General features: G+C 37.7%; 1 protein-coding gene across 2 annotated transcripts; it reads right to left on the bottom strand.

The window, feature by feature from the left end:
- Positions 1-709: 709 nt before the first annotated feature.
- Positions 710-14,454, bottom strand: OMR1 (L-O-methylthreonine resistant 1). Of its 2 annotated transcripts, none has more exons than XM_086580434.1 (9): positions 13,864-14,450; positions 13,178-13,357; positions 12,813-13,082; positions 12,015-12,221; positions 9,719-9,967; positions 9,570-9,643; positions 9,282-9,399; positions 1,381-1,521; positions 710-1,211 (listed from the first exon to the last, which is right to left on the bottom strand). In XM_086580434.1, the coding sequence occupies exons 1-9, from the start codon at positions 14,284-14,286 to the stop codon at positions 1,071-1,073; spliced, it is 1,803 nt and encodes a 600-aa protein (XP_086436560.1). In that variant the 5' UTR covers positions 14,287-14,450; the 3' UTR covers positions 710-1,070. The 2 variants fall into 2 exon arrangements, with proteins under 2 accessions (XP_086436560.1, XP_086436561.1); XM_086580435.1 differs by lacking the exon at positions 710-1,211 and adding an exon at positions 8,358-8,437 and having other exon boundaries at positions 1,393-1,521; positions 13,864-14,454.
- Between the last annotated feature and the right edge of the window lie 1,762 nt (positions 14,455-16,216).

The following is a 16,216-nucleotide window of genomic DNA, read 5'->3' as shown; positions in this document are numbered from 1 at the left end:
GAATTGATAGCTAGAAAATGTAATAGTCTTACACATTCAATTCACTCTCCAAAAGATTTGCATAAACTTAGGGCAAACTTTTCTCGTAAGCTCATTAATTGATTTTGATACCATTTGGACAATCCATGGTTTAGTTACATTCTTGTAATTTTTCTACGTGCTCGCATCCCCAATTTCTTTTTCTGATTTTTTTTTCCTTGGGTAAACAGTGCAATCATTAACACATTACGTACTTATTTAATTTAATAGTGGTGCATCTGGCTCATGCTTAACCACATGCATTTGACTTAACAGCGGGTAATATGAATTTTCTTTAAGCATAGATGTAAGCAAATCTTTGTCTTTTACAACACCAACTCTCAAAAATAAAGGCATACAGCACTACTAATTACAAAACTTGTCGAAATAGAGAAAATAGTGTAAACTAAACCTAATGAGTAAACAAGAAGGAACTCTCATACTTCATGGATAAACGCATAATGTACCAGTACATTGGATTACTTTTAGCAATTTTTAATCGCAATGCAATTTGTCCACAGTTTTTGCTATTAACTTGCCATGAATCTTCATACATCCTCTTCAGAAACTTCGAAACAAGCTACTCTTTTGGCATATACATGATATCACAACCTTCTGTTGTTTGTATTTAGTTCGACACTTCTGTGCTGGATACTTGTGTGTCCAACTCTCTAATTTTTCAACTAACATATGCGGAATCGGCATTTATATTGACGTAGTTAAGATTAGCAATGGTTCAGACTCCAGAGAGCCCACCAAAGCAAATAAATCCCAAACTAATAAGTTAACAAAAAACAACAACAACAACAACTACGACAGATCTAATGGAGAAATGTAAATGGAACACCTACATTTATTAAATTTACAAACACAGAAGGCAAGGGGACAAATAGAAAAAAAAACACTTCCCCTGTCTATCCCGAAGCCGAATGAGCCGAGGTTACTTTTATCCCATTGCTCCAGTAAGACTGGAGTGAGAATGAAAGGTAATGGAAGAAATCAATCAGCTGCATTGACTATTTTTCCCAACTTGCTTGTGATCTGGGTAACAATCACATCATTAAAAGATCTCTTCCTGGATTATACGTCTCGTCGGTGTAATCAAATCCAAGACAATTAGCACAACTATGGAACTCATCCAACTCTGAATCTAGAACTTGCATGCCCACCAAGACATTTGCTCCTGTTTCCCCCTGTTGAGTGAAAACAAAGAGTTTAGAGAGCAAGATACCAAAGTAAATGTTAATCCGAAGTTTGGATTCCTTCCACTATGGAAAAGAGAATAAGAAAAGGAAATGGACTTATACTTAGATAAATCTAGTTAAGGCAAGAGATGCTGACAAAGGAGTTCTAGATAACCACCTGTGCTCGATAATGGAACAAGCTGATGTTCCATCTTGGACTGAAAGCGTCTAAGAATTTCATTAGAGCACCAGGTCTCTCTGGGAAGACAAATCGAAAAAGGCGCTCATCTCTGGGAAGCATTGACCGGCCACTACCAATCTAAAAAACAAATCATAACAAATTTCAGTTACTGTTACTAATAAAAAATAAGATCATGTCAAGTATATAAAAAATAAAAACATTACTATTCTATCTGCAGTCGCCTTTCATTAGCAGTACTTTTTTGTTTATTTTATTTTATTTTATTTTCAACTCTTATTAGCACAACACTAATTCACACGCCATTACTGTTTTCACTCTTTTATCACTGTCATTATGTTCGCCATTATTTCTTCCTACTTTTTTGTCGTCAATGCCACATCCCTAGTCTAACAACATTTTGCAGGTGGGCAATCCTTTCACCAGGAAACTGAGGTTACCTTCTTTAGGGAATTACGGTCCCCAATGTAATTGAAAGTCAAGCATGTCTACAGCCAAGGCATAAAAATTTGGTTGTGATATCTATAATCTTGAATTAACTGAAGTTAATATCACAAACGCTACCATGAGAATACATTTGGAATGAGGAACTGTGATCGAAAACATTGATTGCTTCAATAGGTCTTACTAACAGGAGACCAATTGGGATGACCTATTATGAGAAATTGCATCCAGATATGAGAGCTGTGACTGCACTTAATTGAATTTCACAGAGGGCCAGAGGAGTTGTTCTGGCACTGAAGAAATGTACACATTAACACATTTACAACTGACCAAATTAGCAAACCAGAACTCATTGATGCAGTAACAGGGATATGCTCCTCTTCACGAGTTACTGTTCCTTACTAGCTTTGGAGATTTCAATTGATGCTTATATGAGTATGATGTATCTTTGTCGCGGAAGCAAGAACAATAAATACACAATATATAAAAATACCCAAAACTAGGGTTTAATGAATAAAAACGAATTCTCTTAATTCAATAATAATAATCAAGTCTGAAAATCTTAAGGTTTACATCTGCTTATATAGAGAACTAGTTAACAAATCCTAATCATAATAGAACTTGAGAAACTAAAATAGAAGCTAGTCTAATTCTAATTAACTAAGAATTTAAAATAGAAATAGAATAAAATATAAACTCTAGCTGTAGCATTATGCATGTGATGTGCACATGATAATCTATTGCGTCCTCGCATCAATCCCCCCAGCTTGAGAAGAGCTCATCCTCGAGATTAAGTCCTTGTACTTCTAGTGGAAAGTAGGATCCATGAGTTGAAATGTAGCATCAGAAATCCATGAATTTTCTGAGAATGGACGGTCACACCACTTCACCAAATAACGATCATAAATACCCTGGTGAGTCGTAGTAGTAGAAACATCAATGATAGTTTCAATCCGATCTGTAGCAGTAGCAGGAATAATACTATGATCTATAGGTAGGGGAATAGGTGGAATACTATTGCCAACAAAAGGAGTGAGATCTGCTATATTATGAGTGCGAGATATACGCATCTCGGGAGGGAGGTCCAATTCATAAGCATTTTCTCCATGACGGGCGACAATGGGAAATGGGCCAAATCGTTGCATCATTAACTTGTGAGATGAAAGCCGACGTTCTTTTCTCAAATAAACCATCACCAAATCACCAACCTCGAAAGTCACCAAGCGCTTGTGTTTGTCTGCATTAGTCTTGTACATGACATAAGATTTCTCCAAATGCTTCTTAACATCCTCATGAATAAGGTGAATCTGGGAAGCAAATTCCTTTGCAGATGCACAAAACGGAACGAAATGATGGAATAAGAGCAAGATCAAGAACAGTAAGAGGAGTTATTCCAGTTACAATCATGAAAGGAGAAAGGCCTGTAGAACGGTTGACAGAGTTATTATAAACAAACTCTGCTTGTGCTAGAACAAACTCCCAAGATTTGGGATTATCATCAATCAAACACCTCAATAGGTCACCCAAACTACGATTTACAACCTCGGTCGCCCATCACCCAAGGGTGGAAAGTCAGAGAAAATTGGAGCTTACTCTTAAAAAGCTTCCATAATGTTTTCCAAAAATAGCTAGTAAACTTGACATCTTTGTTAGAAGTGATAGTGCGAGGTAAACCATGCAAACGAACTATCTCACGGAAGTATAAATGAACAACCTGTGCAATATCTGTAGTACGAGTGCAGGGAATGAAATGAGCCATTTTGGAGAAACGATCCACAACCACAAAAATAGAATCCTTTCCGTGAGTAGAACGTGGTAAACCCAACACAAAATCCATGGAAACATCAACCCAAGGTTATACAAACCAGCAGTAGTGTGCTTACCTTTCGCTGTCTGGCACACATAACATCGCTCAATAAACCGGTTAATATCTCTACGCATAGTAGGCCAAAAGTACTTCTCCCTGATAGAGGTAATGGTCTTTATGATCCCAAAGTGACCACTCAACCCCCCATCATGCATTTCAATCATAATCTGATCACGGAGGGAAGAAACGGGAATACAAAGCTGTGAACCCCGAAATATGAAACCATCATGGAGAAAAAATTCACCAGATACACCATGATGTACTAAACAGTCGGCATGAATAGGACTAAAATAGGCATCCTGAGCATATAAGTCGCATAACTCATCAAAACCAAACAAAGAGGTACGGAGAGTAACCAAGAGATGTGAACAACGACTCAAAGCATCAGCAACTCGATTATCCTTTCCAGCCTGAAACTGTAAGTGGAAAGTATATTTCTGCAAGAAAGAGTTCCACTTGATATGTCGAGTACTGACATCCTTCTGAGTATTAAGATAACGAAGAGCTTCATGGTTAGACTTTATAAGGAATTCACGATGAACAAGATAATGATGCCAATGTCGTACAGCTTGGACAACTGCATAGTACTCCAAGTCATATGTAGAATAATTCAATTTAGCACCAGTAAGTTTCCACTATAGAAAGCAACCAGTTTGCCATTTTGGCTCAAAAAAAGACTACAATGCCGCACTTACAAGCATCACATGTTATCTCAAAGAGTTGAGTGAAATCTGGCAAAACTAAAACAGGAGCAGAAGTCATCTTCTTCTTAATCAAGTCAAATGCCGCATTAGCTTCAAGAGTCCATTTGAAAGCTTTCTCACACGTCAAAGCAGTTAAAGGAGTCATAATACTGCTGAAATTATGAATGAACCTTCTATAGAAAGAAGCTAAACCATGAAAACTACGAACCTGAGTCACTGTAGAAGGAATAGGCCACTCAATAATAGCTTGGACTTTGGAATCATCAACACGAATACCATTGGCAGAAACCACGAAACCCAAAAATACCACAGAGTCAACCATGAAAGAACATTTCTTAAGTTGTAAATAAAACTTCTCAGTACGCAAAACACTCAAAAGAATCTCAATATGCTTGATATGTTCAGACTCAGAAAAACTGTAAATCAAAATATCATCAAAGTAGACAACACAAAATTTATTCAGATAAGGCTTCAAAACCTGAATCATAAGACGTATGAAGGTAGAAGGAGCATTAGAAAGAGGGCATGACCAACCACTCATATAAACCGCCTTTTGTTTTAAAGGCGCTTTTCCATTCATCTCCAAGCGCGGATAATTTAATGTGATGAAATTCAGATCGCAAATCAAGCTTGGAAAACACATTAGCACCATGCAATGAATCAAGCATATCCTCAAGGCGTGGAATGAGAAAACGATATTTCACAGTGATTTTGTTAATAGCCTTGCTATCAACACACATCCTCCAACTCCCATCTTTCTTAGGAGTAAGTAAAGCTGGCACAGCACAAGGGGACATACTCTCCGACAAATCCCTTAGCTAATAACTCAAGAACTTGCATCCGTAATTCGCGCGGTTCGGCGGAGCCATGCGATAATGAGGTAAGTTAGGGAGGGGAGCTCCAGGAATAAGATCAATAGCATGTTGGATATCTCATAAAGGGGGCAATCCGCCATTAGCAGACTCAGTACAAACATCAGAATATGAATCTAGCATTGGTTATAACACAGGTGGTATAGTAGTATGGTTTGCAAGAAATGACGCAGTAAGAGCAAGAAACATACCGCAATGACGTCCGTTTGCTAGAAAACTTGGTTTCACTGGTGGGCGGTGGTGAAGTGGGGGCGAATGGAGTCGATGGTGCCAAAACAATTTTCTCGCCACCAGAAGTGAAAGTATAAATGTTCTCACGCCCATTATGAGTAACAAGGAGATCATACTGCCAGGGACGACCAAGTAACAAGTGGCATGTGTCCATGGGTGCAACAGAACACCAAACATCATCCTTGTATTTAGGACCAATGGAGAACGAAATTAGACAACGGCGAGTAACCTTGACTGTGGCATCATCCTGTAACCAAGAAATAGTGTAAGGTTCAAGATGTGGCTCATTTTTGAGTTTCAGCTTGTCTACCATATCTTTAGAAACAATATTATCACTGGAACCGCTGTCAATGATAACATTACACAACATGCCATTCGGTCGCAAATGAAGTACGGAAGATATTATGACGAAGCCATGACGTAGGATCATGCTTAATAACTGGAATAACTAAAGAACGGCGAACAATCAATTGGGGCAACCGGAATCTGCATAAGTTAAAAAGCCATCAATCTCAATGACGTCTTCTTCCGGATGGGTGAGATTTTCTTCATCCTGTGTTAAACCCACGCGTTTGCGTTTAGGACAGTCACTACGAACATGTCCAATTTCCTTACACTCATAGCATGTGATTGGACCCACTCTGGTAGGAGGAGGTTTGGATGATGAAGGAACATGGGTAGAAGTGGCATTAGCAAGAGTCGGCGGGATGAGCTGGCGATCTTCACTTTGAGAGCATATTTAATAGCATCGGACATATCATAAACATCTTTGAAAGCTAATGCCTCGCTGGTTTTCGCGAACTCATTCAAATAACGCCAATTTTTTGATCGACGGATTCGCATAAATCAGCCCGCGTGCACAACAAAAGAAAAACTCCTTAGTATACCCACCACACTTTGAAGCCGTTGTTTCAAGTTTTGGAGGCACATGAATAAATTCCTTTCATAGTCATGAGGAATAAATTCTTTTTTCAACTCTCTACGCGATCTTATCCCATGTAGTAATCTTATTGTAACCCAATTTAGCACGAAGTCAATTGAAGTTCATCCCACCAAACAAGTTATGTACCGCTAATTTAGTCGCAACTAATTTAACACACTTAGGATCCTCAAAATTTTATAAATCAAAAACTTTTTCAATCTTATTTAACCAAATGACGAAAAGCATCAGTCAGAATTTTCCATTAAATTCGTGCACGCCTAATTTAATATCCCCATTTGATTCTTCTAAAAATGCGCAATAAACGATTAATATCAAAATTACCCTGGTGCTGAAAATTTCGATGCCGTGGATTTCTCCGATTTCTCCCATCAGGACGGCGGGTGATGGACTAGATGAGAAGTCCAAGGATCGTGGATCAAAATCGGGAGCAAATGTGGTGGGGTTGTCGCCGATTTCATCATGGAGAACTTGGTGGTGAAGCTCGTTGACCACGGGCTATGGTAGCACCCCGGTGGCGCCTCAAATTCTGTGGGGCGTGGACCATGAGGATTGGGCCGAAGCACGCCAGGTTAACTCAGCCTTGGGCCTGGTCCGAGAAGCCCACGGTTGGAAATTAGGTGCTAAATTAGAACCCGGTCCAAATCTAGTAGCATATTGGGCTTGGTCAAGAGAAGCCCAATTTGGGGTTTCAATCTCACCTAACGCATAGAAGGAAAGAGGTCTTCTTTCCCGGCTAACCGGCCGTGGAAGATGATCCGCCTTTGGAGCAAAAAGCTTGATCCGTGAGGTAAGCTTGCTGATTTTCTTGGCGACCTCCTTGATTCTTACGGGGATGGTGGTGGTTGCCAACTTGATTTGGAGGAACCAAATTCGGAACTTGGCGGTGGTGAGTTCTTAGATCTTCTCCTTCTCCTTCAAAATCAAGATTTTTGTTGTTGTAAGTGCTGTGATTTCTCTCTCTAACTCCGTAGGTGTGGTAGGGAGTTTGAATTCCACGAATTGGAGATGGTGGGTTTGATATGCTGCGATTGTGGGGGAGCAGCCACCCATTGAGCAATACGATGTTCCGTATCACTAGAAACTGGGGGTGAATGCTTTCTAGAAGGTGCGTGGCTACGTTGGCGAGGTGCTGGAGGGTCGCGTATACGTCGGAACTGGAACTATGCAAACTGTGATCACTAGGGGCATCGTCTTCATCCCTTGGCACGAGTTGTTCTTCAATAGTTGCAGTACGTCGATAATTAGGTACGAGTTGCGACAACATCTCCTTAATCTCTTGCAATTCCATCTTGCTACCTTGTAGTGCTTCTTCTACACGATGTAGTCGTGTATTTACTGTTAGTGGTCATCCGCGTCCTCTTTGTTGAGTGTCCATGACGAGCAAACCAGGAAAAACCTAAAAATCTGATACCAATTTGATGTATCTTTGTCGCGGAAGCAAGAACAATAGATACACAATATATAAAAATACCCAAAACTAGGGTTTAATGAATAAAAACGAATTCTCTTAATTCAATAATAATAATCAAGTCTGAAAATCTTAAGGTTTACATCTGCTTATATAGAGAACTAGTTAACAAATCCTAATCATAATAGAACTTGGGAAACTAAAATAGAAGCTAGTCTAATTCTAATTAGCTAAGGATTTAAAATAGAAATAGAATAAAATATAAACTCTAGCTGTAGCATTATGCATGTGATGTGCACATGATAATCTATTGCGTCCTCACATCAGAGTATTTTGTGAAGGAGACGAGAGATGGCCTTTGGATGAGTTTGCAGAAGTGACTGATAAAGCAGAGAATTCACCAAAGCATCACAGCCTCAAAGTGAGAAAGTTGGCGAAGAATAAAACTAAGGCAGAGCATCAAAGAGTTGGAAAAGGCAGTACTTACGGGCATGTCTTCGCCTAACTTGCATGAGTTGCCGCACACGCTTCTGTCCAATTGTGTGTAGATATGATGTGTGCATGGTCCTATATAGATGGAAATGATCACGTCGAGGAGCTACTTCATAAAGTACATGGAAATGAACAAATAAGGAATTTGATTTGTTGAGACAAAGATTGAGACAGATAAGGAATGATTCGCATTTGGCGGGAAGTTTGGACTTTTAAATACTTGGGTTAAAAAACGAATTTAACCAATGGTGGTGCAAATTGGACTTGTGGACTTCCAGGATAGAAGAAATTCAACTCGATAAAATGAGGGGTCAAATTTGGGGTACTTTTGGGATAGAAAAGGAGCTGCAAATATTCGGGGAGGATAAATTAGGAGAAGAGCAAGTTTCTAATAGGGGGTGACCAATTTGTAAAATATGCACCATGGCAACTTTTGAAAGAGTGACTGCATAGAAACCATGTTACTATATGCAATTAGGGCCTAGAGCTCTAGAGTAATAGAGATTTTGTCTTAAAAATGGCGAATTGATAAAAATATAAACAATAGGTAAAACGACTCCGGGTGAATGCAAATATTGCAACCATTTCATCCTAGTGGTCACACCAATGCAAATACTGTTAGATGATCCAACAACACTCTGTTGTATATAATGTGGAAAACCTTGCACTAGAAGTAGTCATGCAGACATTCTAAACTCGTGCATCAAAGTTATAATTCATGGGAAAGATGAAACATTATAATTTAGACCAACTTCGTGTTTGGTCCTGACTCCTGAGCAAGGATAGAGACTTCTGGTGATTCTCATTATGGCAAGGACATTTTTCATTGCAAAATATCATTTGTCAAACATATTTCTAATTATGAAGCCAAAGAAAGAGTATACATAGTTAAACTTGTAAAACAAGTATAAAAGGTTACCAGATGCCGGAGGTGATCTTTAACCAAACCATTTGATGTGTAATTTTCTGTTTCAAGTTGGGAGTATTCCATCCGGTTTACCAGTGCTGTAAGCTCAGATACCGTATGAAGTCCGACACTGCAAAACAGATGCACAAAAAATTAAAAGAAGATAGGGGACAAGATCAATAAGGGTGCGATACTAGAATGGATATAAACGCGGTAAATGTACTCAATAGTTGAGAAGTGAAAATTGTCAGAACGACTGCTGCATTTAGTTTCCCTTTCTAATGAGTGTGAAATACTTGCCTATACAACACAACAGCTTTGTCTGTACCATCACATCTATATTTAAACTCAGTAATATTCATCTTCGGACCTACCTGGTAACGGAAATAGAGTTTAGAGCAAGTAAAGAACAAGATATTACTATCCAGAAAAGATCAAATATAAAGTACCAGTTCACAAAACCGTTTAAAGCTCCCTGGCTCCTCTGGCATGCAAGTAGATAGAACAGCCTCTCTCTGCCTACCAATGTCGGCAAGTTCAGCTACCAACTTCAGTGTAGAAAAGTTCATGTTTGCTCCACTGGCTATTGCAACAACAGTTTCATTCTTGAGGCCATAATATTTGCAATACGCTTCTGCTCCAGCTATAGCAAGAGCCCCCGCCGGTTCCAATATGCTTCTCTTCTCCTCGAACATGTCCTGCAATGTGACATACATACATTTAACCTTCATTTTAGTTAGCCGTGCTCAGGCTACAATAGTACTATTGGTCTATCTAGCAAAGGCATTGCACTTCTAGGACTTTCGGTATGAAAGACACATACAATACATGCATCCAACACATTACATAACAAAAAGTAGTGCACCCATTATTCCATTGAGCTAAACTCAAAAACAGAAAGCCTCGAAAAATTGACCTTCCACAAGTATAGACTAGGTTGTTATACATACACTGCCATGGTATAATAACTTGTGTTTTATTAAGAAAAGTAACAATAAAAATAATAATCAACTGTTATTATAAATTAAAAAAATGAGTCAAAAGAAACTCTTGGCAATACACACAAAGAGGATTTAATATATAAGAACCTGAGCAAACTATATCTGAAAGATATGCTTTAATGGAGCTGACAGAAATTGCATTTATTTGGTGTAACACCCATGGAAGAGAATTTTCTCTCCTCCACCACAGTCCTTTGTTTTATTTCATTTATTTTTCATATTGGACAAATTCACATATGTTCACAAGAAAGTTACATCTCTTCTCTTCCTAGTATTGGAGGTGATTTAAATCAAACTTCCTTCCCTGTGGCACAAGCTTTAATTAAGTGCAATCTGGGGAAGACAGCACTTCCCCTCTACAGGTCCATAACGTCCCAACCATTTCAAACTTGTTTGCGTATCAGGGAGATAAAGGAAATAGAGGCAAGTTGACAAGGAAACAGGTAAGATATAATCCATGGGAACATAATCTATTAAAGTTATTACACCACCTATAGCATTAGAAGGTCGCATTCTTTGTTAACTGCACCATAAAAAACAACACTCAGTGTGGTAGCACTTTCAAGGGATAAGAAGATATTGATGAGCAGAACATATTGTTGATGAAGTAACATTGCTATACACCACTTATACAATCATGTACATAGTCAACCTAGCCCAGCGTACTATTGAGAAGCGGTAATAAGTCAGACCAAAAACTATACCTTAATGTCTTAAACTATACGCTTGCAATTGTGATTAACAGATCATAGCAGAGGGGTTTCACTTAAATACTGTGACCATACAAATGATGGAAAATTTGTATAGCACTAGTGGTGGGAAGATTTATCAATTCCATTAAAAACCTCAAAACATCATATTTTATACACTGACAGCCATTGAATTTAGTTTGAATAATACAAACCATTTTTTCAGTGAACTAATAATAATAATAATAATAAAAGATACTGTCCTATCAGAGTTTGGTCTCGATGAGTCTTGAGTATATAGAAATCATCCACTATGACACAATATTTCAGTGCATGTTCCATTTAACATCACAAAATTCGATAAAAAAGCAGCAGGTGTCTTAGGCCATATACCTAAAAGCTTGGCAAGAACCAGCAGCAATAGTCAGATGTTTAACCAACTAGGAAGCATGGATACCGATACGCAACACGGCATTTTTCAAAAATATAGGACACGGATATGTCATGGACACATTTGAATAACATATATATAAATATTATATAATTGAGCATTTTTCACCAAATTCAAATTAAAATGGCAATTCTACTTCATAAAATGACCAATTCAAACACATTAAGCAGCAACTTACATGTATAACTTGGATTCACTTCATCTTTCTTCTCTTGCATCTCTTCTTAACTTGAATTTTATTTCACTTGTTTTTTTTTTGTTGAAGTTCCAAAAAATTTTGTATGTGTGAGATTACTGTCCCCCGCATATCCCCCGCGTGTCGAAAATTAAAAAATTAATTATAAAATCGGATACTCCAAATCGCGTATCCGACACGTATCGGACGCGTATTGGGGCATATCCGTGTCAGACACGGATACTTCACCCTTAGGGACGTACTGGTGCTTCATAGTTAACCAATATACATTATTTTCAGTAATCATGAAATTTCTCAAATAATGATATGTAGAATCCAAATTTAAACTACACATGCAAGTGGAAAGGAAAATAAACGATTCAAGAGTGATAATACAGTGTGTTAGCTAACAAATAAAAAGAGACAAACCTTTATAGATGCACAAATAGCATCTTTGCTGACTAAAACTACTCCATCAACCAACTCTCTGCACAAGCGAAAAGTTTCCTCTCCGACAACCTTCACAGCTACACCATCTGCAAAGCCTCCTGCCTGCTCCAGCATGACTCTCTGCCCGTGATGGAAGGACAAAGCCAATGCGTTTGCATCAGCTGGCTCCACTCCAATAATCTTTACCTGCAAAGGACGAAAAATATATTTTAAGGAATGATATAAAAACATAAATATGCAAGTCAATTATGTTGCAGCTGATTAATCCTGAACTTAATGTGCATAACAAACTATTGCCAATTCAAGCATCAAATGATCACCATACATTTCCCCGAAACCTATTCGGAAATTTATCCTAACAGGCAGAATCGCGTACTACAATAATACATAAGACAGTTACAGATTGCTAGATGTCAACATTACAAAGAGCTTAACAGGACTCCAAAACCAACAAGCACAGATAACGCAATCATAATCAAACATTGTGAGCACGAGCCAAATCCTCAACCATCAAACTTCACGTAACTGAACCTTATCCAAAATGAAGCAAGCAGACTACCACAAAATTGTGCATTCCAAAAACTATTCCCATCATAGTATTACCAAATTAGACGCCACAATTCTACTGGACCAAATCTTCTTAAACAATTAGAAAGGCATTCCCCAAAACAAATAAAAAAATAATATAATAAATATGAGGTACTATCATTAGATATCAATGCTAAAATATGATATAACAGTTCTTCATCAGAACTAGAAACGTTGCAGTTGACAAACCTCTGGTGCAACCTGCTTGATATATGCAGCAATTCCAGCTATCAACCCGCCACCTCCTACAGGCACAAAAACTGCATACAGTGGGCCATTTGCCTGACGCAAAATCTCCAACCCAACTGTTCCTTGCCCTGCAATGACATCTGGATGATCAAAAGGAGGTATGAATGTGCGACCTTCCAAGTCACTCCGTTGTTTAGCATGTGCTTGTGCTTCGTCATAGGAGTCGCCTTTAAGGACAACAGTTGCGCCTAGCTTCTGAACAGATTCCACCTAAAACAAATACATGCATAAGAATAAAACAGGCAGCTCAGAATAAGAAAAACAAACTAATTATAAGACACACATGCAACTTAACCAAAACTAACCTTAATCCCTGGTGTTGTAACAGGCATTACAATCACAGCGTCACAGCCTAGTTTACGAGCAGCTAACGCAACACCTTGGGCATGGTTTCCAGCAGATGAACATATAACTCCACGGTCCAGCTGATCTCTAGGAAGCTTTGCCATCATGTTATAAGCTCCTCTCAGCTTAAATGAGAAAACCTGCGAGACCAAAAATCACACAACCATTGCACCCAACTACATTCCCTAATCTTATACAATAATTCAGTTGGATTCCTTAAATAATAAGAAACACCTCAAGTATTATAGAAAACGTAGATGTGAAACATTTCTTTTTTGCAAACAGAGCAAGATCCCAGGTTAAAGAGCAAATACTAGTAAACATTAAAGACCAAAAGTTGAACAATGCAAACGGGTAAAAAAAATCACAAAATTTACCACATTTCTCGACAGATTAGAACTAAATTCCACATTGAAAATAAAAGAAACAAAATTTACACGAAGCAAACACAAAAGAGAGCAAAACTTCCCAAAAACAAATAGGTTAAGACATCTAACAACAACCCGAAACTACTTCCATACCAAAGAAACAATTTACGACTAACTCGCAGACATTTACATGTAAACACCAAAAAGGTGCGAAAAAGCCATCATTTGTAACAGCCCCACATAAAAACCAAACTTTAAGCAAAAAAACACACACTTACAGGCTGCAAATCTTCTCTTTTGAGCAAAAACTTAACACCAAGTCTATCAGAAAGCTTTTTAGCATGGTCTAATGGTGATTCAATAGCAACATCATAAACTTTTGAAGACAATATACTCGTCAAATACCACAATGCACTTGGGCAATCATCATCATCTTCTTTTAACTTTTCAGGTACTGCACCAAGGAAACCAGTTTCATATTGTAAAGAATCAGCTGCAACCTTGTTAAAAGAAGCAGATGATAATGGCGTTGGTAGTTTCTCAACAGAAGAAGTTGCAGTTACGTTTTGAGATGATGTCTTGAATGTCGGGTTTGTGATTGCTGATTTAATGGAGAGCACTCTTGGTTTGTGAAGGAAGAGAGAAGGTGATGAATGCACACGTGTGAGTGGTGAAGAAGAGAAAGTTGTGCATGTCTTCATATTGGTGGCGGGGCAGAAACTGAAAAGAGGAGGAGACTACTGTTGTTTTTGTTGGCAGACAATAGTGATACTATACACCTGTGGAGTGTTTAAGTAAAATGTTTTTCATTCAATGTGGATTTCGAGAAAGATTGGTGGTGGGATAAAGGTTGACATCAGTGTAGTTTATTTAGGGTTTTTTTATTGATTCGGGGATTGGATGCGATGTTTTAAATTAGCCGCCAGCTGACAAGTAGGCATTAGTGGGTCAGGTCAAGGAGAACTACAGTTGGCCCATGGTTTCTGAAATTTACAAATATACGTGGCTCAAGTTTACGATGGACACCAATTCTTTTAGAATGTCTAGTTGCATGCTGCAAAGGAGGCTCAATGGTGACATCGTAAACCTTGGATGACAATATATTTGTCAAATAAGATAATAAATTTGAACTCTCATTTCTATTTTTTTGTGAATTTTCTAGTACAACACCAAAAAATCTAGCTTCATACTGCAAAGAATCAGCTGTAAGAATCTTAAAAGAAGCATTGTAGATGGTGAACTCTCTAATGGTAGTGGTTTCTCTAGATAAGTAACTTTTGATCAGGGACAGACCTAGGAGAGGGCTGCAATAGGCTTTAGCTTGGAGCCCATTTGGGTAAAAATAAAATTAGTATGTATCTAAATTATAAAGCCTAGCCCAGTTGGTAGTTGCCCAAAAGTTCCAAAACAAAAGAAATGGAAATACAGACGATAAACTAGCAATCGAAATATAGACGATATCTCTTTATTCTCTTGAGTCTTGAAGTCTCGATTCTTCATTCCTCCTTTAACTAGGCAACTAGCAACTCTAATTGCCTAATTGTAATCCACGTTCTTCACTTCTTCTACAGCTAAACTATTCGTTCGATCTCTTAAGGTAATATGTTATATATATTAGTTTTTATTTATTTTTATTGTTTTTTAAAATATGAAATGTTGATGGTTAATTGGTTATTGGTTTTGATTATTTGCAGCCATCTGATAAGATTAGTAAAGTGTTGTTTACTTGTTTGGTGGTCAATTAAGTGAGAAAGAAGCATAAAATTTTAAGAGGTGAGGTTTTTTAGTGTAAGCTAGTTTGTTTACTGTGGATTTGTGAAATTGTGGAAAGAAATGATTTTGGTTATTTTTTAAAAATTGCATTGCTTGATTTGGTGAATTGTAGGTTTTAGATATGTGAAAATTGTTGTTTGAAAATTGAAATGTTAATATGGTTCGCTAGTTGTGAAATTTTGTATGTTAAGTGTTAATGTGTTGTCATGTCGAGATGTACTGTTTTTCTTCTTTAAATTTGAATTTTGGTGCTTGTTAGAATTGAAGTGTGTGAGTGTATAGAAGAATATGTGAGTTTTTTTACTTTTTTATTTTAATGTTTCAGACATCTAAATTTACAGTTGGCCCATGGTTTCTGAAATTTACAAATATACGTGGCTCAAGCTTATCATGGACACAAAAATAAATAAATTTTTGCACAAAGTGAAAGGCCACAAAATTTACGTAGATGAAAATTTACACCAAGTCTTTTAGAATGTCTAGTTGCATGCTGCAAAGGAGGCTCAATGGTGACATCGTAAACCTTGGATGACAATATATTTGTCAGATAAGATAATAAATTTGGACTCTCATTTCTATCTTTTTGTGATTTTTCTAGTACAACACCAAGAAATCCAGCTTCATACTGCAAAGAATCAGCTGTAAGAATCTTAAAAGGAAGCGTTGTAGATGGAGAACTATCTAATGGCAGTGGTTTCTCTACATAAGTAACTTTTGATCAGGGGCGGACTTAGGAGAGGGCTGCACCAGGCTTTAGCTCAGAGTCTATTTGGGTTAAAAAAAATTTGTATGTATCTAAATTATAAAGCCCAGCCCAGTTGGCAGTTGCCCAAAAGTTCCAAAACAAAAGAAATGGAA

Source organism: Coptis chinensis, chromosome 8 (assembly GCF_015680905.1).
Source record: "Coptis chinensis isolate HL-2020 chromosome 8, ASM1568090v1, whole genome shotgun sequence".
Classification (NCBI taxonomy): Eukaryota; Viridiplantae; Streptophyta; class Magnoliopsida; order Ranunculales; family Ranunculaceae; genus Coptis; species Coptis chinensis.
Note: the sequence above shows the minus strand (reverse complement) of the source record. Positions and strands in the feature narration are given on the sequence as shown.